Source organism: Sarcophilus harrisii, chromosome 4, assembly GCF_902635505.1.
Source record: "Sarcophilus harrisii chromosome 4, mSarHar1.11, whole genome shotgun sequence".
NCBI lineage: Eukaryota > Metazoa > Chordata > Mammalia > Dasyuromorphia > Dasyuridae > Sarcophilus > Sarcophilus harrisii.
In genome coordinates this window covers 75,170,227-75,193,113 of record NC_045429.1, presented here as the reverse complement: position 1 = coordinate 75,193,113, position 22,887 = coordinate 75,170,227, and the positions used below count along the sequence as shown (strand labels likewise).

The following is a 22,887-nucleotide window of genomic DNA, read 5'->3' as shown; positions in this document are numbered from 1 at the left end:
TGTAGTTTGCTTGTTTAACTGCATGTACGAGTGAATACTATAAAGATGTTGACAAATTAAAGAAAGAAGCATTCTATTAAAATATTAGAAAAAAACTTGACATAGTTCATTCATGCATTTTAACAAAAATTTAAGTGCCTTCTATTGCTTACTATATACCATTACAGTATATTCTGTACTATTACAGAATAGTAAGAGACTAAGAAACAAAGAATATCTAACACTACATGATAAGTGCATTAGAGAGTTATAAAATAAAGGGCTATGTGAGGACTGACAAAGAGGGTCATTGACAGGGAGAGGTCAGAGAAAGATTCTTGAAAGAAGGAGTAATTAGACTGGGTTTCAAAAGATGCGCAGGAATTCAGCAGGTAAAGAGGGGAATAGAGAAAATCCCAAACAGTGAGAAAAATAGCATGAGCAATATGGTAGAAACAGGAATGTTCATGGTATGTATAATAAACAAAGAAAAGTTCAGTTTGATTGGAATGGAAAGGGAAGAAATATGAAATAAAATTAGAAATGTAGGATGGATGGGACCTGGTATAAAAGGCCTTAAATACACAAATATACACATTTGGAGAGAGAGTAAGAACATAAAGAAGAGAGTTCTATTATATATGTATATCTGCTACGTTGACTGCATCTGGCATTATAAACAACATTGTTTATTTATTATCATAGTAGTACTCTGTCTCTTTCTTATCTGTTCTTTGGGACTTCTTCATCAATATTTCCCCATTATTCAATGTAAGTAATCTTTTCATTTACATAGTTGTAATCCTTACATTAAGTGCTTTTTTGATTCTGCTTATTTTAGAGTTTATACAAACATATATTTTAGATATGAAGATAAGATAAAATCAGAAAACAACACAAATTTTTAGAAAAGTGAAAAGAGAGTTCACAGCTTACTGGATTTCTTATTTAGACATTTTTTTTAAATTTCCATTTTGTTAGTTTAGGCATTTTATATTTTTATCGATTTTATTCAATTTCCTTTTAATTCTCAGTTTTGTTAGTATGCGAGTATATAGTAAGTATATATATATAGTTAGTATATAGTAAGATTTGGTAGTTCCCATTTACTTTTTCTCTTTTGTAAAGTCAAGTTGTTTATTTTGTAATTTGATTTTCTTTCTTAATCAGGTTACTAATGTCAACTTATAGTAATTTATTAAATGTTGTATTCCAAGCATTCTAAATCTTGGGAATATATACATACACACAAAGTAAAAGATAAAAAATGGTCCTTGCCCTCAAGGAGCTCACATTCTAATAGATAAGATAATGTGCAAACAACTGTGTTCATAAAAAGATGTTTATCATTTTCCTTTAATTTTCAAAATTTCATCTTCTGTACTTGTTTTAAGGTAACTATTTTTAAAAAATCTTTTAAATTTCATAGCCAGATTATGTAACCCTCCTGTTACCTCTATTTTATATGTTTTAAGTTTTCAGAGAAATAAATTTTCCTGGGAGGACTACCTTAGCTGTGTCCAATAAGTTTTGGTATTATTTTATTTTTGTAATTGTGTTTAAATGTTTATTAGTTCTGGGACTTATTAAATATAATGAATGAGTCAGATAATATGTCACTACTGAGTCTCTTTTTAGGTATGTATCTTTTGTTCATATTTCCTTTATTCATTTCTATTTTTGTTGTATTGGGATTTATAAACAGTTTTTTAAAAATTTTATTTGGCTTTTCAGATTTACTTATATTTCTTTTATGTACTAGCATATGATCAATTTACATAAAAGCATTATGAAATGCTGAGAATATGTATATTCCTTAATAGGCCAATTTAGAAATCACATTAGAACAGTCAAACTTAATTTATTCAGTAATTCACAGTCTCAGAAAAAATAGTGCTACATAATTTAAGGTATATGGAACATTTTGTCTTTGACCTTTTTTGGAGAGGAGGGAGGTATGTCTTTCCAAGCTGCTTTTCAGAATGGTTGAGCCAATACAAAACTTTTAGGCAGGGGAAGAGATCTCAGAGGTCACCTAGTCCAAACCACTTATTTTACATTCTGGAAAATTGAGGCTCAAGGAGGTTGTTATTTGCCCAAGGTCACATAGGCAGTAAGGTGGAATTTGAACCTAGGACCTTTAAATGGGAGTTGAAATAATCTTTTAACCATATCATGCTATGTCTATTAAAAAAACAAACTATATATTTAAACTCTATAGTTTTCGTGTTAATCTTTTTTTGTTGAGTTATATCTATTTTTGAAAAAGTAATATTAAAATATCCTATTATTATTGTGTTGGTTATTATTAGTGTCTTTTTTACAATTCATCTAGCTTTCCTTAGGAAATTAGTCACAATTACATTTAGTACATGTGTTTATTATCATTTTTTAGAATTGTTTATGGTAATTTTAAGCACCATAGATGTTATTTTATCCCCTCATTTGTATTCTATGTTTTAAATATGTTTCTTGTATGCATAAAATTGTAAGGTTTTATTTACCACAGAATTTAATCTATTCATATCCACGGTAATAATTATTACCTTGGTGATTTCTTTTATTAAGTTATCTCTCTTTGTGTTTTTCTCTGTCTCTCTCCTAAAATTCTTATTCGTTTTACTATCTTTTCTTCTCCCCATTGAGAAGAATTCTTCTGTGAAGTTTTTTACTTATTATATTGATGTTAATGGATGGTGGTTTAGTGGATTCACAGAATAGAGGGGGTCTGATGTAGTGAACAGATTTGGATTCAGGGACCTAGCTTTGAGTCTCTCTGTACCTCAATGTCCTAATCTGTAAAATGAAAAGTGGTTTGAAAAGATGACCTTTAAAATCCCTCTTCATTCTAAGTTAAATTATTTTATTGGGAAGACTTGTTGAGAAATTAATATTACAAATGGTTACTAGTGAAAGGTGCTAAGTTGATGGCAGTGGGGAGAAAGAAAGTGAGACATATTTGGAGAGATGTTATAGAGGTGAAATTCAATGGTATGTGGTAAATGATTAGATTTAAAAGGTAAAAAAGAGAACAATGAAAAAGACACTACCAAATCTTGGAATATTAGAAATTGGTTCAAGGATGATGGCACAGAAAGTATAAACAAAAGCAGGTTTGGGGAAACAATTTTGGATTAGACCACATTGATTCTGAAGTATTCATGAGTCTGTAAAGGTGAAGTTGTATGATAGGCAAGTGGTAGATGCAGTTCCATAGTTCAGAAAAAAGTCCAAAGTGAGAGATTTTAATAGGGACTTATTTGTATGTAGAGGGTAATCAAAACCATAAGGGTGAATGAGATTGCAAAGGGAGAGAATTGAAAGTATAAGGTGAGAAGAGAAGATAGAACCTTGGGAAATACTCAAGTTAAGGAGCCGAGACAGAGAAGCAGAGAAATAACCTCGCATCTAGATTTGTGCATCACAAACTCATAGGTAAATTTTTGAAAAACCAGTTTCAGTAGAATGATGAAGAAAAAGGGTATATTAAAAAGGGTTAAGGAAAAAGTGGACTGATTGGATGTATGCAAATTTTTCAACAAGTTTAGCAACGAAGGACAGCAGAGAGATTTAATGGTAGCTGGATGAGTTCATTAGTTGGGTCCCATATTCTTCTTCGGTGACCAAAGGTAAGAAAAGATAACCTTGCAAAATTCTGAGGAATAGGGGAAGGGACAATGGCAGATGGTTTAAATCTTTTCAGTGGAGTACAAAGTTCACCCCTCCTCAGTTAATATGGTGAAGAGACTATCACGCCAGTTTAGAGAAGAAATGAAAGATTTTGAATGGCTCCTGTGGGGAATGAAAGAGGGAGTTGAATCAAGGAGAAGTCTCATTAAGAAACAATGAGAACACATTGAAACAAAATAGATCATGGCATATTCCTCAAAGAAAAATATGTTTTAAATTGTATAAAGGAGAGTTATGCTAAATTATTTCTGTTTCTTTTCAAGCTCTACCATTCTATCATATTAAGTGTATATAATGAAAGTCTTATATTACAAATTTAGGATATAATATGAATGCTGAGTCTTTCTCTTAACATCCTCAACATACAATTGTTTTTGTCCTTTTTAGTAAGGAAACAGTGGTATAAGAATAAGAGTCTTTAAAATTACCTTTAGAGATTGAAGCATGGATTTTAAAACCCAGAGTTTCTTCTAATTGGTTGTAGTCAGATGCAATGGATGAGGCATGGAGGGTTTCTACTAGAAATGGCATTCTTCCCAGAGCCTGATCATAGGAAATCGTATGATTCCAAGTATATGGGACACTAACACCATCAACTGTGAAAAGTCTGGTGGAATATGCATATAGTTGGCCAGGACCTGTTTGAATGTAGTCTTCTGTGTAATCCTAAAATGAACAATATATATTGGAACATCAGTACCTAAACGCTGGTAGTACTTTTATCTTTCTGAAGATTTTCCCCAAAAGCAGAATTTAAAAATGCTTCGTATCAAAAAACTATGTAATCCTAAAACATGTGATGATAGAGTCCTTTACATTATATTAATATTGGTTTGATAAGGTCACTGTAAGAGCTAGAGTATATAGTAGGGTTTGGAACTGGCATGGGAATCAAGAATATCTGGGTTCAAATTCTGCCTAGAAGACATACTGGCTGTATGACACTCCAGGTATCTCCAGGTAATTCTCTAAAATTACATATTCTAGATAAGATGTTTATAAAGGACATTTCCTCACTGGTTCTATCCTATTTTAGTAACAATGCATATACTTTCTCCCTTTGCTCTGCCAAAGGCAACTGAACTAAATCAAAAGTTAGCAGAACTGAGGTTATAAGTATTGAGAAAAAAAAGATTCCTTAAAGATGACAATGCTTACCTTTAAATTATCTACCAAGTGACCTTTATGTGTATGTGATACTAGTTTGTCCAATATATCTACAAAAATTTAAGATAAGCGATCTAATTTACTACATCTTGATATATCAGGCTAACAAACCACCAAGAGGATATAATATATCATTGTGGAAAATCTTAGAGCATTTTTCCTTGAAGAACTTATAAAAAAATCTCAATAATATAACCTTGGTAATTTTATACAGTCTTTGTCCTAAAGCTGAGGAGAATTAAATGAATTTGGGTCAGATAACTTCTCTATAGTCCTTCTTGTTTTCTTTCTATTTTTAACTCATTGATGCAGACTTATTTGACTGGCCTTTTCTCCAAGGAGAAGACAGAATTACTGATGAATTAGTGAGTACAGATCCAAACGAATTCTACTAACTTAATAGGTTTCTACTCTAGGCATTGTGTTACCTGTGTATTATTTTTTAGAACCAGACCAACACTGAGCTCAGCCGTAAGAGGTCATCCAATGCAGATTCACTCCACTTTGTGCCACACCTGAACCATTCCGAGGGTGAATCTATGCCTGTTCTTCTTGTTGAAGATCTACAAAATTTTTTTATGATGACCAGTCCCAGGACTTTGGCTAGCTATCTGGTTGTCATCCCTGAAGATATTTATCTTGATCTACAGATTTGACTTGACTAGTGAGGCAGGAATATATGTCTTCCTAGCACCTGCTTTTTTCAGATTGCCATAGTAGCAGTTTGAAATCCATTAATAAATCTTGTAGTTAGATGTAGATTTAGTTAGATTAAAAGTAGGTATGGCTATGTTCCTGTTTTCTGAGATTCACAGTCAGACTATGCTTACCAAATAAATTAGTTACAACTTCCTGAACATCTTAAACTTCACATATCTAAAACTAAACCCATCACCTCACCTCTCCCTTGCCCACTCTCTCTTCTTCTTAATTTCCCCATTATTGTTGAAGGTATTACCATTCTTGATTCTTTATTCTTTCTTAGTTGTCTGAGTACTATTATTTTTACTTTTGTAATATCTCTTGTATATTCCCTTTTCTGTACTTTGACATGACTACATCACTATTTAGGCCTTCATTATTTCAATTCTGGACTATTGCAATAACTTATTGGTTGGCCTTTTTGCTTTTTGCTCCATCCTCAATTAAGTTATCAAATTAATATTTCTAAAGTATAGATCTAACCAAGTCACTTTGCTTCCAAACCCTCCAGTCACTGTACTGACTCCCCCTCCTCTCCAGGATCAAATGTAGAATCATGTTTGTCTTTAAAATCCTTCATAACCTGGTCTTTACCTACCTGTCCAATCTTTTTATTCCAAGGAATTCTATCTCCCACTTTCAGGCATTTTTCCTGACTGAGGACCTCTCTCCTCATCTCTACTTCCTGGCTTCTTGCAAGGTTCACTTAAAACTGCACTTTCTGCAAGAAGTCTTTCTTATCCCTCCTTAATCTTTGTGCCCTGATGTACCTGAGAGTATTCCCAATTTATTCTCCATCTACTTTGCTTGCATATTCTCTCCTGCATTAGATATGATATTAGACTACTTAAAAACTGGGACTATTTTTGCTATTCTTTGTATCCTCAGCACTTATCGCAATACCTGGCGTATAATAAGTGATGAATAATTGTTGTCTGACTGAAGCAGTTCTGACAGAATTAATTAAGAGCAATGCAAATAGCAAAATACATTAATATACTAGGAAACACAATGTTGAAACCAATCTTCATTGGTAGAAGGACTTTACTTAAATGGGTCACACTGTGCCAGTGAAGTTTGAAGTCTGAAATTATTAGCATTTTACCTTTACAGTAACATCTGCAGGTGACTGAAGTTGTAGGACATAGCCACTCACTACAATATCTAGCATCAAAGTTCCATCTGAATCCAAACCACGAGCAATATGAGTCATGCGCAGAATTTCTCCTGTGAATTTCAATGCATTTCTTTTAACAGATGAAAGAAAATGATTTATGAAACCATTTAACAGATCTTCAATATCTTCTAGTTCAGTCATGTTATTTTAATTCACAAAACACATCAGATATGGGAATTGAATTAAAATTTAGCTTGAAAATTGCATAGTCTTCTAGTTAACCAGAGCAGAATGTCTCTTCTTAAACTCAAATTAACATATACTCGTGAAAAATCACCTTATTTTTTATATTATCACAAAAAGATTCTAAATATATTTAGGTCTATGAGCAATGATTATCTTCACAAAAGTTTTCATGATTACAGGTCTCTAACCAAAGATCCTGAAATCAGTAAGCAATAATAACAGTTCACATTTATATAATGAAGAATTTTCCTCAATTATGACAAAATTATTATCTTGGAACAGTAGGCTCAAAGTCATAAGTGACTTGCCCATCATAACACAATTTGAGACATGAAAGCTCTCGACATTCTCTTCCCAATAAGTGAAAAAACTTGTTGTTTGCTCTAGACCTCAGGTATCACCGGCATCAAACCAGTTTTAGGGTTAATATAACAGCAAGCAAGCTGACTTTAGCTGTACCACAGAATGAACAAATTTTATCTGAAAACTACCTAAACTCTTACCATGAAAATTACTATTATTTATTCACCATTTTTGGACTTGAAATAAAAGTATAAACAGTTATGATCAGGAAGATCTTGATATGGTAATCTATTTTAACTTCTTTTTTATTTTCACTGAAGTCTCAGCTTGATTACTTCACATTACAAAGTGTAAAACTCTTGCCAAACCACTAACCTAGAAAAACTTTGCCTATTGAGTGTGCCTTTTGTTCAAGGACCTGCCTTATGTTTGAAGAAGCTCACCACCAGAAAGTTTCACTCCCCAATCCATCTGGTGGTAGACACATCTTCCACACCCTTGAGCACCATGAGATCTTTAGAAATATTAAAAGTATTATAAGTGTTCAGTGGCACCATAAATGTCCATTGAATTGAATTGAATTATTTCTTTGTTTCTAGCTACTTAACAAAGAACTTCATTATAAATACTGGTTAACTCCATAGGAAATAAACCTATTATTGAAATATACTCATTATAAATTGGGTCAGGTTGCTTTCCTATCTGAGATTTAATATTCATTCTGACAACTTATGGCCATGATGCAATTTAACAAAGTTTTTTTTTTTTTTTTTTTAATTGTGTACTGTGTGCAAAGTACTTTGTTCCACATTTAGGATTAAAAAAAAACAAAAAAAAAATTATCATGTAATTTAGAAACAATGGCCTTAATATAGATCTAGCTTCAATACAATTTTCACTGGAAACAAATAATTATCAATTATTTTGATATTTCAATTACCAAAAGTGTAACATATAATAAATTTTACTTAATTCACTCAGCAATATCTTATATTGATAGATGTTTGAGTTCAGATGTCACTAACCAGTTGCAAATTCCACTTGTGTTTCTCTTTTGAAGACAGCATTAGTGAGGGTAAAACCATTGACAGCTTCTCCTATTTCTTTCGCTGTTGTCCAATAAATGGGATTCAGGATAGAAACTATTTTCCTCATTGCCGGACCTTAGGAAATAAGGTATGTATGATAAATAAGCCAAACATTTGTTAGGTCTTTTTTTTTTAAGTAATATAACTCAAGACTATGAATCATTAGGAACCAGAGTTAAATAGTTACAGATTCCTAGTTACAAATTATATTTCTCTTTTGAAGACTATATAGTGAGGGTATTCCTACTAGATTAGGGATATATAACAGGAATCAAGTAATATATTCCTTAAAAGCCAACTGAAGAAACTAGTAAGGACCTGCTGTTTTGAAATTCTGTATAGCTCAGGGAATAACTTTTAAAACTTTTGACACTTCAAGGGAATTTCTTAAGAAAATAATTTAATATACCATGAAGTATGTCTGAAAATCTACATGTAAAAAAATATTTTCCATTCTTAGTGGAGGACAGGGATAATCTTAATGAAATCAAGCATGGTTCAGAGAATCCTCTCTGGAGCAAATTTGCAAATGTTTTTAGAACCTATTTTCAACTTGAATGAGCAAAGAAACTTACCAAGACTGCGAGGGACATTGGTAATTTTGGCTTGTATTACTCTAGTGTCAGAATGAGGGCTATCTATCACCGTGGCATTGAGGAAAGCAATTCCAAATTCAACATCATTAATGTTTCCAATAACACTTCCTCTGGCTTGCTGTGGCCCACCTGTTGGGGAAAGGAGTTGAAGAAAAACATCCGTAGATGAGAAAGCAATTGCATCAACAGTATGGAAGAAAAGAAGAAAATTGTTTTCAGACACAAGCATTCTAGAGAGGCAGATAAAAAATGGCCATGTTATCAAGTACCACCTCTGCCACATACTGATTGTGTCACTCTGGGTACCCTTAACTTCTTGGTGACCCAAGCAGCTATACAATACTTTAGATTGCAGATTTGGATGGGTAAAGGGACTATCCTTCCTCAGAGAACCCTACACTGATGAAATCATAGATTTTTAACCTACACATCCAGAGTCATATCAGAATTTCAAAAACAGGAATAAAGCCAATGTCCAAGCTTGTTAGCTTCATCTAAGAGCTCGCGTTTTCAGAGAAATCTGGAGGATCCCCTTAGGAATTTTTCTTCATTTATCATTTTAAAATTTAAATGATACGTTGTATCTTGGTCTTGAGGTTACAATTAAGAATGAGGGGAAAGCATCTGACCACTCAAATGAAAAAGAAAGTTCCTTAACATAGTTAGGAATTAAACTTTTCTACATATTACTTATAATCAGGACAATAATCACACTGTGACATAGGAAGGAATTTGGGGAAAATTTTCCTATTTGGGGATAACTGAAATAATAATGGTGGGAACAACAACAACAAAAGAGGATTGTGGGAAGAAATATTTAGTCTAAAGATGGGATTTGGTGGTGGGTTTTGGATGCTACTTTTTAAATATTTGAGTAATTTTTATGAGGAAAAGAAATTGCACTTGTTTGGTCTTAGAGGGCAAAACTAAGAATAAAGATAGAAGATACAAAGAAGAAATTTAGGCTTAAAGTAAGGAAAAGCTTCCTAACTCCAGTTCTTCCTAGAACCTAAAATGGAAGGGGATTCCATGGTAGGGAAGGAATAGGTTTTCTCTCAGTAAGGATCTTCAAGCAAAGACTGGAACTATTGTCTGGGCATCAATCAGAATTTTAGTTTGCCATAAAGTCTAAAGAAATCCCTTTTACAGAATATAAGGCATTTTTATAAAGTACATTCAAGTTTGCAAATAATGCTTTTCATATATTGTTTAAGGCTTTTAAGTAACTATATAAATGAAGAAGCAGAGTCCCCCCGAAAAACTTAAATGATTTGTCCTTGTTCATAGAGCTGGATAAGTAGTAGAAATCAGATTTAAATTCAGGTTCTATGCTTCCAAATCCCATATTTTTTTCACATTATATCATAGTTAATTTAAATAATTATATATTAATACATAGAAGCTGTTTTCATGGATTTGTAGTCTATAACTAAACTATACATTTCATTGAAAATTCATGAACTTACTAGTTCTCTTTAAGTACTCTTCTCAATAATGAACAAAAAAATTCTGAGTATTCAGCCTGGTTTAATCTACCAAATATTCATCTATCCTTCATTGCAAAAAGATCCTGAGATATGGTAACAGTGGCCTATCTATGAAAACAACTTCTATGCATTAAGAATATGATTATTTAAAATAGCTCTATAATAGAAAGAACATAGGTCTTGGAGGCATGGAACCTGGATTCAAGCTCAGTTCTACCACTTGCCTAGCTCTTTAAACATGGACAAATTAATTAAATTTAGTGGGGAAATGAAAACAATATTCTTAATAAGGTATACACCTCTAGGGGTTGGTATTACAAAATGGGAAGATCTAGACTTGGTTGTTTTACTCTTTTTCCTTTACTTATATTTTCCCTTATGGTCTAGGCAATACAAGAGGAGGTCTTGAAGAAATATTATAATTTATATATCCCTCTTCAAGTTACAAAGCATTTCCCCCCCACAACTATCATATAAGGAAAGTAGTGTAAATATTGCTATATCTGTCTTATAGATGAGGATGAACTTATTGGCCAACTTATTTGGCTAATAAGTGCCTAGAGATCTTTTGTCTCCAAATGCAGTGCTCTTTCAACTACATACAGCATAACAGTTCAAAGAAAGAATAAATTCACAACGAAGCTTTGCATGACAGGTGGACAAATTACAAGACTTAGTTATGAAAATAATACTGATTTGTGAATCTTATTAACTTGCCTACCTGGACATGTTTGTATATTGCATCTGGAAAGCTGAGTAGCATCTCCTGGACAAGGGCGTCCACCTTTGGATGGGGCTGGGTTATTACAAAGACGTTTCCGAGTTTTTTCTCCTCCTCCACAGGAAGTAGAACACCTGCTCCAAGTCTGCCAGTTTCCCCAATTTCCATCCACTGTATGTGTGCAAAATAATATGATGACTATTACCTACATTTATATGGCTCTTTTCAGTTATAGAGGACTTTAGATACATCATTTCTTTTCTGATAATGTGTCAGAATAAAACAAATGGTCAGTGTTATTTGTGGTAATTCAACCGAGCTAGTTTTTATTATGCAATTTTAAGAACAATTAGGTCTATGCCTTCAGATACCACAAATTTATTGTCAGCTATTATATAGACTTGGAAAATGTAAGCTGAATAGAAATCAAAAGCTTACCAGATGGAGCACAACATAGCATTTCACGCTTTTTGTTGTTGTTTGCTTGCATTTTTTTCTCATTTTTTTCCTTTTTGATTTAATTTTTCTTGTGTAGCAAAGTAATTGTATAAATTGTATACATATATTGGATTTAACATATATTTTTAACATGTTTAATATATATGGGTCTACTTGCCATCTAGGGGAGGGGGAAATTTGGAACACAAGGTTTTACAAGGATCAATGTTGAAAAATTATCCATACATATGTTTTGAAAATAAACAGTTTCAATAAAAAAAGCTTACCAGGGCACATGTCAATATTGCATCTCTGGATCTGAGAATCTGCTCCAGCACATGCCCTTCCACCATTGGCTGGATGAGGATTGTCACAAGTACGGTATCTCCTCATTTGCCCTCCATTGCATGTCCTGCTACAAGTTCCCCAGCTACTCCATGGGCTCCAGCTACCATGAGCTGAAAACACAATGTTATTTGACATGAAGAAGAAAACTTTCTTCTAGTAAATAGAAGAAACTAGTAAATACTGAAGTATATTAAAGCAATCACAGAAATACTCATTAGGTTTAGCTGAGGTCCAAAATGGATAAAAGGACCAGCTTGAGAAATTTCATGAGATGTCTTACAATGATTCTATAATAACAATGAGGGTACTAGACACCAGCTGTTTTTAAGCCAAATTCACATTTGTGGGCATTCATTTACTTTTGGCCTCTGTACTTTGGCTCTGTGATTAGAATAAATTAAACAGATGCTCAACACATGCATTAATAACAAGTAGTCTTTAACTTGCCATGCGTGTAATTGTATTATATGACCTATACTAATATAATCTCTGCCAACACCAATCAAATAACATTTATCATATAATGTTTTCATTTAAAAATTTTTGAGCCTGCTATATAGACAAGGCATTGTAATAAGTACTGTACTATCCTTGTAAATATTAATCAATAGCCATTTAGAAGAAAACTCTCTTCTGTCCCTTCCTCATCCTCATCTGTCTCAGCTATCCCAATCTAAACCTGCCCATCTCTTCTACTGTGTCTTCTGAAATTTCCAATCTATAGCAAACAAATTTCCTTTTATCTTGGACCTTTTTTACACTCTTTACTAACCCTGAAGGGAGACATGTTTTTCTGTCTCCTCCCTACTTCCCACCCGGACTGACTTTGCACTGCTCGATATTCTTTCTAATACTAACTGTATTAACTCTCATTCTCAGTATACTACATTGGAAAGGGAGTAAAGCGACTCTTTGCTTTCCATTATCACTTTAAGATATTCTACCTTTCCTTCCTTTATTCAGTAGTCTTTTTTTGAAATCCATAATTAAAATTTTCTGTGCAATCAAAATATTATTCATTTTCCCTTCTTTCTTAAGGAGTTTAGCATTGGTATCACTAACTTCATCTCTTTCTCAACTCCTGTCCTAACTCTAGAGAACTTAAAATTCATTTCTTCAGGTTTCTTAAATCTTTTAGCTACTCTTATCTACCAGTCAAGTACCATATCTTGCCAATCCCCACAAGTGTTCCACTTCCTTAATTAGAAAGTCAGACATTTCCCTACTTGACCACAACATCCTGTGATTACTCCTCTCCCTATGCTTTTCACTTAATTTTCTTTGCTGTCACAGACACTTATTTCCTTAAACCTTCAGTATTTTCTCAGGCTATGACCTTGATTCTGACTTCATTCTTTCTTCAATCTAAGCAGAGCAATTAACTATTTTAATTTTATGCTCTTGAATTCATTGTCTTTTAAAAATCATTTTTCATGTTTTCTTGTGTCAAACTTCACTCATAGTTGAATCTCATCATTCATAAACTGCCCAACAAAGAGGAAATCTCATAACCTTTCTGCCTGGGATGGTTTCAGATAAACCAGAAGATTTTTATGAACTGATGCAAAATGAAATGAATAAGATGAGAATATTTATTATAATAACAACAATATCTGTAAAGACAAACAACTGTGAAAGACTTAGAAATTCTAATCAATATATAACCAATCACAATTTCAAAGGATTCATGATGAAATATCCTATGCACCATCAAACTCCAAATATAGAGGCAATGGGCTTAGAGTGTTGTTGTTTTTGTTGTTGTTTCAGACATAGCCAATGCAGGAATTTGTTTTGTTTGACTGCATATCTTTGTAACAAATTTTATTTTTCTTGCTTTCTTAATTGGGGAGTACACTCAATTGGAGTGACTGGAGGTAGAAAGGAAATAATTTGGACTTGAAAATAAAATAAAATTTCATTAAAAAAAGATAAACAGTGAGGCAGCATGGTACAGTTGAAAGAATGCTAAATTTGGAACCAGATGAAGTAGGTTTAAAGTCTGGATCTGACCCTTACCACTTGTGTGATTCTGGGCCAAGTCCCTTAATGTCATGGGCCTCAAATTCCTCTTCTGTAAAATTTAGGGATTGAACTATATGACCTCTGAAATCCTTCTACTGCCTCTACATCTATAATCCCATGAATTACCCAGAGCTGGAGGTGAAGAAAGGGTGCTTCATATAGAAAAAATACTGGAGATCACATTAGGGAAACATCTAGAAGGCCAGTTTTATTAGAATGCAGTAATGAAAGGGAATTATAGGAGATAAAGGTGAAATAGATACAGGTAAGGGGGTCTTGAATACCAGATGAAAGAATTTGCATTTTATTTAGTAGGCAATACAGGAAACATTGTAAATTTTTTTTTCATCAGACTGGGAGAGCGTGTGCAACAATCTGAAATGTACTTAAGTAAGATGAATATGGCAGTAGTGTGTAGGATGGACTAAAAAGGGGAAAACAGGGAAAATTTCAATGGAAAATTTTCTAATGTATTGAAGGCAAAATAATTTGGTCTAAGTAAAAAATAATTTGTGCAGTCATGCAAACAATAGGATGGAATTAAGTATATACAGGAAGAAAATAAACATGAAGGAGAGCATTCACTACTTCCCATACTCACTTGGACAAGGGTCACTATTACAGAAGTCAATCTGGACATCATTTCCTTCACATTTGCGCCCTCCATACTCGGGGGCTGGATCAGAGCAATCCCTTGTTCTCTGCCTGGAACCTCCTCCACAGGACACACTACAGGCACTCCAACTGGCCCAGGGAGCCCATTTGCCGTCCACTGGAAAAACATACAAGACCTTTTGCTATCTGTAAAGATGATCAGTGCTATTGGAGTGATTTTTTTGGGAAGTATTGTTTTAAGGAATCCTAATTTGGACAGTACATAGCCAAAAAGGTAAGGTTTAATAGTTAGTATGCTGGATTTGCAATTAAGAAGACTGAGTTCAAATTCTGCCTCTGATTTTCTGTACTAGCTATATAACTATGAATATATTTATTCATTTATTTATTCACATGGAATATAGTGATAATAATACCAGAAGTACTGACTTCATAGTTTATAAGACCACAAGAAATAATGAACATAAAATGTTTTCAAATCTTGATGTGCTATACAAATGTCAGTTTTCATCAGTCATTATCTTTTTATTTTTTAAAGGCATTCTAAAGGGCATTTTTTTATATCATACCTGGGCAGGGTCTTTCATTACAAACTTGCATTTGTGTTTCTGCTCCATCACAGTAGGCTCCATCAAACGATGGAGGAGGATTATTACATAATCTCATTCTTGTCTGAGTGCCTTTTCCGCAACTTTCACTACATGACCCCCAGGGCAGCCAAGTGCTCCATGCTCCTCGAACTGAGAACATACCAATGATCACAGTCATGTTTTTCTATGTTTAAAAAAATTCAACAAAAATTCTATTCATACAAAATAATATATACACACACCAAAGACCTAAAATCATTAATTTTCTTTGGGATTAAAAACAAAGAAACATCTTTTTCATCTCAGTTTTATATGAGAACTTGTTGGTATATAAATTCTGTGGCAGACATGATGCCAAAAAATGGTTTAAATAAGAAACATCCAGTCAAACATTATTTAGTAATCTTTAAACATCAATACAGAATTTTAAACTTAATTTGGTCAAACTGGTGTAGGCAGGCACAGTCCGAATGCTTACCACATCACCAGGCAATTTGTTCTCTCCATCAGCATATTACTGCCAGAGTGATAGAGAGCAGTTGGGAGAAAGGGACAGTAACTACAGAGGGTGACCTTGTTAAATGAAGTGGAAGTCAAAGTAGATTTTTCAGGAAGGAAAATTGAGGTTGAAAGTTGAGGAGGTTCTTTGTGTTAGAGAGCTGTTTTAATACCACAAGAATTAGCATTTGCATTCACAATAAAATGATTATTTCCTTAGCAGAAACCCTTCTAAAATATATTTTTCCATTACATCACATTCTTGAATTAAATGTCCTGAATTAGACTTTAACCCATTTCCTAAACAACAGCAATAACTGACCAAAAGTTTCCAAGTAGATGTATTAATGTTTTCCTTTTGGTATCTTTAATACATGACATCAGTGGACTACATGACTTGGACAACATCATATATCCTGTCAGGTGGATGGATGCACGAGGTTGGGAATCAGAGTTACTGTTTATTCTGTGCAAGTAATTGAGAATTGAACACATCTTGTTGATAACAGGCCAACTATCAGTGTTAAGAGGGCTTCCATGATACTTGGCTCATTCAGTATTTCCATATGGAACGGTGGTATTGAAACAGTTACTCTAAACACCCTAATCAATGTCTAGGTGAAAATATTGTATTAGGGCTATATTATTGCAAATGAAAAATATAGACAATCAACTGATTGTTAACTTGTAGATAACTGTAACAAAGTCATAGCTTGATATACCGCCCTTCTCTATTCTAGGGAAATTCCTATTCCTGTAACCAGTAGTTGATGCTAGAAACTCCTTTAAACAGTGCTGAAGCCACACTGATAAAAAACTTTTCCAGTTTTCATTTTCTGTCACTTCATGCTTTGGTCATTATAATTGCCTTGTGGGTCACAACTTCCCAGATGACAGTAGTTGTACTTTTGGATGACTTCTGACTGAAAATTTTAGAGGAACACATTTTAAAAATTTAGCACATTTTATCTTAGATTTTTACTTCAATACTTATTTTTATTTTTTGCAAATGACAATCTTCTCACATGCCAGCATTAATCTTTACTTCTTGAACCTATGACTCTATAATACGGGTAGATTAGGGGGTGAATGTCAGAGAAACAAAAATTACTTTGTATCTTTCTTTTGTTATCTGTCATTATATCTGGATTCATTTTTTTTACAAGCTAACAGTATGCCATTTTTATTTCCTACTGTACCCAGTACCCATTACTCTGTGCATAGTGAATAATTAATCTGAGCTTGCTAAATGAATTTATTAATTACGATATTAGAGGAAAGCAAGAGTTTTAGTTCTAGAGTCCAGTATTCCTTTCTCTGTTCTTACTTTGGGTGATCTCAGATGTAGTTTTTGTGTTTCACTTTTGTTATTGGTAAAATAGTAGACCTGGACATCTTTGAGCCGCCTTTCAGCTCTAGAATTCTTCAATGCTACAAAAATCTTTTCTCAAATATATTTCATCAACTTTGTAAAAGAAAACAGATTTATGGGCTCTCTTTCCAGTTGAAATATTTTTATATTATTTATGGCAAAACCCAAACTTTTACAATCCTATAGGCTACAGAATGAATGAACCCAGGAGTGGCGATAAGAAAATATATTTCTGAAAAGGAAGGAAATAATGACAAAGAACAGTGTTTCATGTTTTAGAGAAACATCCAAACATAATGGAGAGTCACTCTCGGAGGTAGGAAGATATGGAGTTATATCTGATTTCTGAAATTTAGCACAGTGTCTGGTTCAAAGCTGGAACTTAATAAATGCTTGTTGACTTAATTTGACTTAAGACATTTTGACTGTGAGAACATGGCTAAATCACTTAATATCTAAGTTAGAAAGATGCTGATCAACATCAGTGAAAACAGTTTCCACATTGAAAGTATCTCTCATTCATAAAATAGATGCCATCCATAATGAACATAGATATTTTAATGTTACTGTGCATATTCTTACCTGGACAAGGTTTAGTGTTACACATGAATATATCCACAGCATTTCCTTCACACGGCTTTCCATTATGTTGGGCTGGAGGATTATTACAAGTTCTGGTCCTGGTTCGGTTTCCTTGTCCACAAGTCCTTGTACACTCTTCCCAAGAGCTCCAATCTGACCAGTTGCCATCCACTAAATAAGGATGAAACTTTTCACCATCAAGTCTATTTCAATTTAAGCTTTAGGGAAGGCTATAATATGTCTAAGGTGTGAGAATCTGAAAAATATGTATCTAGGAATGATTATTAAAATCTACCTGGGCAAGGTCTGTTTTGACAGTTGCGCATTTCTGAATCTGGGCCTTGGCAAGGCTTCCCACCATTGGCCGGAAAGGGGTTACTGCACTGACGAATCCTTTTCTGAACACCTTGACCACAGGTGACACTACAAGGTTTCCATTCAAACCATTCTGAAAATCCACCATGCACTGAAAAAAAAAATCCAGCTAGAGTCAATATGAATTCAGTGACTCAATTAAAAAACAAGTTTTAAACAAGTAATTATGAAAGGCTCTGAGAGACACACAAAAATAAGATCAAATAATAAGAGAGTTCATAGGAGAAAAACACTTTTTGCCCTGAGGGAATTGGAAGAAAGCTTTATAACATCTGACATAGCCAACTGATGATTGGTAGGTGTCAGTAATGGAAATTGGTTGGAGGGTAGAGAAACTAATGTTTCTATGGTCCTTTTCTATGGTTTTTCTTCATTAAAAAATACACCAAAAAGTTGATTTATTTTAGTTTGACTCCTTAGATATTTTCCAAAACCATCCAAATTACCTTACAAAGTACATTCTCCACCAGTTAATTGGTATCTCTACTTTTTTCCAAAGACTAATCCTGCTAAGTTTATTTTAAATCTCATTCCTCATTGCATCTCTTCTGGGAAAATTGGTCTCCTTTCTTATATCCCTTTCCATTGGTTGCTTTAAATCTTTAAGTTTTCACAGTAGATTTTTTTTCTACTTTGAATCTTCTTCCCTTGATCATCTTTCTCAATGTTCCCTCAAGATGCCATCCTATTTTTTCACTTACTGTTGCTACAAAATACCTCAAACTAGTGGCTAACTTCAATTTCCCCTATTTCTCACTTCTTTCCTCACCTTTGCTCATTTTACCCATTGTAATCTGGCCTCCATAATCTTTGCTCAACTGAAATTAAACTCTCAGATGTCTGAATTGATATTGCAGAATGAAAGTACACATTTTAAGTAGAAAACAGATGATTTGGAACATGTCCAGAAGTCATCAATTGTGAGCAAAGCAGAACTCATATTATGTGAAAAAATACTGAAAGAACTGAGGATTTAACTTAGAGAAATGTTGGGGGATTTTATTATTACTTCTTTTAAATATTTGAATGAGAATCATACTCAAGAAGATTTATTTTGTATGATCCAATGATCAGTAATAGGATCAATAAATAGAAATTGTAGAAAGATTTTCATAGTGTAAAGAGCTTTTAAAATTTTATGAAGACCATTTTATTTATCTCAAGTGGATACTTGTGAGGTAAAGTAAGTTACTTCTCATTCTGGGTTTTAAATCATCTTCTGAACAATTATTACATGAGACTGTTGTAGAGAGCACTTATATTTTGGGAAGGGATTGAATAGATGATTTTAAAAATCCCTTCCAACTTTAAGAGTCTGTGATTCTCTATTCTGAAGAAACATTGCAATATAGAATAGTTGTAATGATAATTCCACTACAAAAAGCAGTTATTTCATACACCTTCAAGTCTTAAATAAATTCTAGACTTCTACAAGATAGAAAGTCTACTAGGAATGCCTACTCCCTTTAGATGCTATTAATATCTCCAATTTAATCTGGAAAAAAGATTGCATGTATATAGCTACGTACATGTTGTCTCCCACTGTGGAGTATGAGCTGCATGAAGGTAAAACTGTCGTTTTCCTTTTTTTATGTACCCAGTGCTTAGCATAATACCTGGCATATAGGGAGAACTTAATAAATGTTTGTTGACTGGCTTGAACTGTGCAATGATACATAGGACATTAAGTGTAAAATAATAAAAGGATGGTAACTTATCCTAGCGCCATTTCTATCTGTATCCCATCCACAAGATGAAAAAAATTTCTACTAAAGTAACAGCAACAATAAGAAAAAGAAGACTAACACGAGAAATTAAACTCAGGTGGGTAAAGAATGAAATATTTATCATCTCTATCATCCTGTTTCTGTATTTGTCCAGAAGATATTTTCAGTTAGACTATAGAAGATTAACTTGCCTCCCAGTATTCATTTAATTACAAAAAACCCAATCATTTTAGTCACCTGAACAATTTTCTCCAGAATATGCAATATACAAGGATAATAGAATATTCATTTGTCCTCAGAGTGTTTTTCTCAAACCTCATAAAAAGACAAGAATGAGGTAATATTGATAACGATGAAAACATAATAATAATTGACATTTATAACATAATACTTTTAAATTCCTAAAATGCATCATATCACCTGATCCTCACGACAACCCTGTAAATACTCTTATTTTGCTCATTTTTCCAGGAAAGCTCAGTGAGGTGGTAAATTGGCTGTGGTCACATAGCTAGTTAAGGTCAGAGGAGGCATTAAACTCAGACCTGAAGAAAATGCCAGGGATCTAATAAATACTTAATAAATGTGTGTCGACCTGTGACTCTTCTTGTTCTCAGGCCATAACTAAAAATAGACATATACTCGCTAATTATAAAATAAAATAACAGAACACAATATTTATGTAATGAAGGCATATGCAGTAGTAGAAAATCAAGTATGTTAAAAGGAAAGAACATTGCAGTGGGACTTGAAGTCCTTGGTCCAGATCATCCTCTGATACATACTAGGTAGATGGACTTGAGCGGGTCTCCTGACCTCTCTGAATTAATCTTCTTTATTTAGAAAATGGGGGCGGGATTGGATTTGGTAATTAATGATCTTTAAAAAGCAGTTTAAACAGAATCCATCATTTGAAAGAGATAAGGAAGTAGAGACTGCACATTTTTCTAAAATTCTGTCAGTCCAAGTGGTGAGAGACAGCATTTAAGGGGATCATTTACAGTAAATGCTTAATACTTGGTTTGTTTTTAGAATGAGGAATATCTAAAAATGTTTTCAGGCCAAGGGGAAGGAACTAACTGGTAGCAAAGGAGAGGCTGAAAACACAAATGCAAGGGGCTGATTAAATGATGAATACAGCAAGCTTCCAGACAGTGGAGATAGCCTGGCCTTAAAAGGGTCATTTTTGGCCTTAAAAGGGTCATTTCTCAGAGACAGAAAAATGGGAGGAAGGATGAAGAAGTTTTCAATTAGGAATAAACCCATGGGCTTTATATTTTCAATAAGTAGGCAATATGGTCACTTTATATAAAAAGGATATAGAGTATATACATATAAATTACATATATAATATTATAAAGTATATAGAGTTAAAACTATTAAAATGTATGGATTTTTATTAGGCCAGCTATCATGTAATTTAAGTGTAGGTAGCTGATTAAGGTAGATAGATTGCTTTACCTTCCCATAACCTCACTAATTCATGTTTGGGATTCTGATTTTATGTCCTTTTAGAGGGTGCAGACTTGTCATAGACCCTAATCTTAGAGAAGTATGCACATTTCTTGAGGTACTTTTTGATCTAGTAAGAGGCTGATAAAGGATGAATAATTAGGTCTCAGGAATTGGAAGCTATAAGATTAGCCAAAATTTTTGTGGCCAGGAGATACCATTATATACTGACACTATAAAAAGGGTTCTTTAGGGCAGAACTATCTCTTGGTTGAATAGCTGGAAAGATCCTAAAAAAAAGTACCAAGAAGCTATAGAGAAGGCCAGGGGGAAAAAAAGAGTCAGTCCCTTGCTATTTATCAAGTGTTATTTATTACATTTAACATGCACTAAGCCAGTTTTCTCTGAAATTATATATCTGCTTTGTATCTAACTTCTATATATTTATTTATGTACTGTCTCTCCCATTTGAATGAAAGCTTCTTGAGATCAGGAAAAAAAAATTTGTATCATTTCTTTGACATGATTATTTAGAAGGTTAAAAAATTGTTATTTGAAAAGATAGACTGTGAGCCTGAGTGTGCTGATCAGTTAGGGCCAATAAATATTTTACTCAAAAGTGAAATAACTGATTTCAGAAAATGGGGTTCATAGAGTTGATACTATATAGCCAAAATACATTTACTTTGGAATTTCTAAATGTTAGTTCAACCCTATATAAATATGAATTAGGAATTAAGCTCTTGGCTTATAAAACTGCACCAATAATATTGGACCTATCTTATTACAATAAAGAGGCAGAAAAATATTTTAAGTAGGTGACCTTAATATTTTGTCACAAACTTTGGGTACATCACTAATGGATGGCACAATCATTGTAAAGATAGAAGAAAATCTGGGTTTGACTCTCACTTCTGATACTTACTAGCTGTGTGACTTTGGGCAAACCATTTAATTGTTCTGAGCCTCAGTTTCTGCATCTGTAAAATAGAGATAATAATACCTGTAGTACCTACCTCACAGGGTTGTTGTTAAGGTTAAGTGAAATAATGTGTAAAAAATATTTTGAAATGCTTAAAGCACACTTCATAAATGCCAGCTAGTATTATTCCCTGTGCCCAGATTTTTCTCATGTTGTAAAAGGGATATCTAAGATTATTGTTCTACTCTAATTTTGTGATTCTACTGAAATATAAAAGTACTTTCAATAAAAAGAAAACAAGACTCAGGTTTTTGCTTAAATTTCCTTAGACTTTGTAATCTAATATTCAACTTTTTGGTTGCTTACCTTGGACAGTGACAGGTACTCTGACAAGGACTGAGCCCATCAAATTTCTAGCCACACATTCATAATCAGAGGTATCTTCTTTCTGAACCACAGCAATCCTCAAGGAGTTGTTGGACAACAGAGTAACTCGATCATCCCAGAGGAGAGGACGTCCTTGGCGAGACCATTCAATGGTTGGTGGAGGCTCTCCAATGGCTTGGCAATTCAGCACAATAGTGCTGCCAGCATCAGTAATAGTCTCCATTGGCTCAATAGTGATAATTGGAGGACCTGATGAGAAATACATAGAGAAATGTCTCTCTCTCTCTCTCTCTTCATATAAACATACATACATATATATATATATAATATATATTATATATATATATACACACACACACACACACATACACACACATATGCTAACTGACCCTCAAAAATACTTTTGCTATCATATAACCACAGATAACAGTAAACTTTCATAGCCTATCTCAGAATGATG

At 33.4% G+C, this 22,887-nt stretch overlaps 1 protein-coding gene across 3 annotated transcripts in view; it reads right to left on the bottom strand.

Annotated features, from left to right (window-relative positions):
- Positions 1-22,887, bottom strand: part of HMCN1 (hemicentin 1) — a 465,183-nt gene that overhangs the window by 29,519 nt on the left and 412,777 nt on the right. For all 3 annotated transcript variants that reach the window (XM_031937038.1, XM_031937039.1, XM_003767514.3), the window contains exons 87-97: positions 22,407-22,676; positions 17,860-18,030; positions 17,565-17,735; positions 15,092-15,262; positions 14,509-14,679; positions 11,822-11,992; positions 11,097-11,267; positions 8,868-9,017; positions 8,230-8,367; positions 6,644-6,765; positions 4,098-4,335 (exon numbers count right to left, since the gene is read on the bottom strand). In XM_031937038.1, the coding sequence (XP_031792898.1) occupies positions 4,098-4,335; positions 6,644-6,765; positions 8,230-8,367; positions 8,868-9,017; positions 11,097-11,267; positions 11,822-11,992; positions 14,509-14,679; positions 15,092-15,262; positions 17,565-17,735; positions 17,860-18,030; positions 22,407-22,676 (1,944 nt within the window). The remainder of the gene's footprint in view (positions 1-4,097; positions 4,336-6,643; positions 6,766-8,229; positions 8,368-8,867; positions 9,018-11,096; positions 11,268-11,821; positions 11,993-14,508; positions 14,680-15,091; positions 15,263-17,564; positions 17,736-17,859; positions 18,031-22,406; positions 22,677-22,887) is intronic.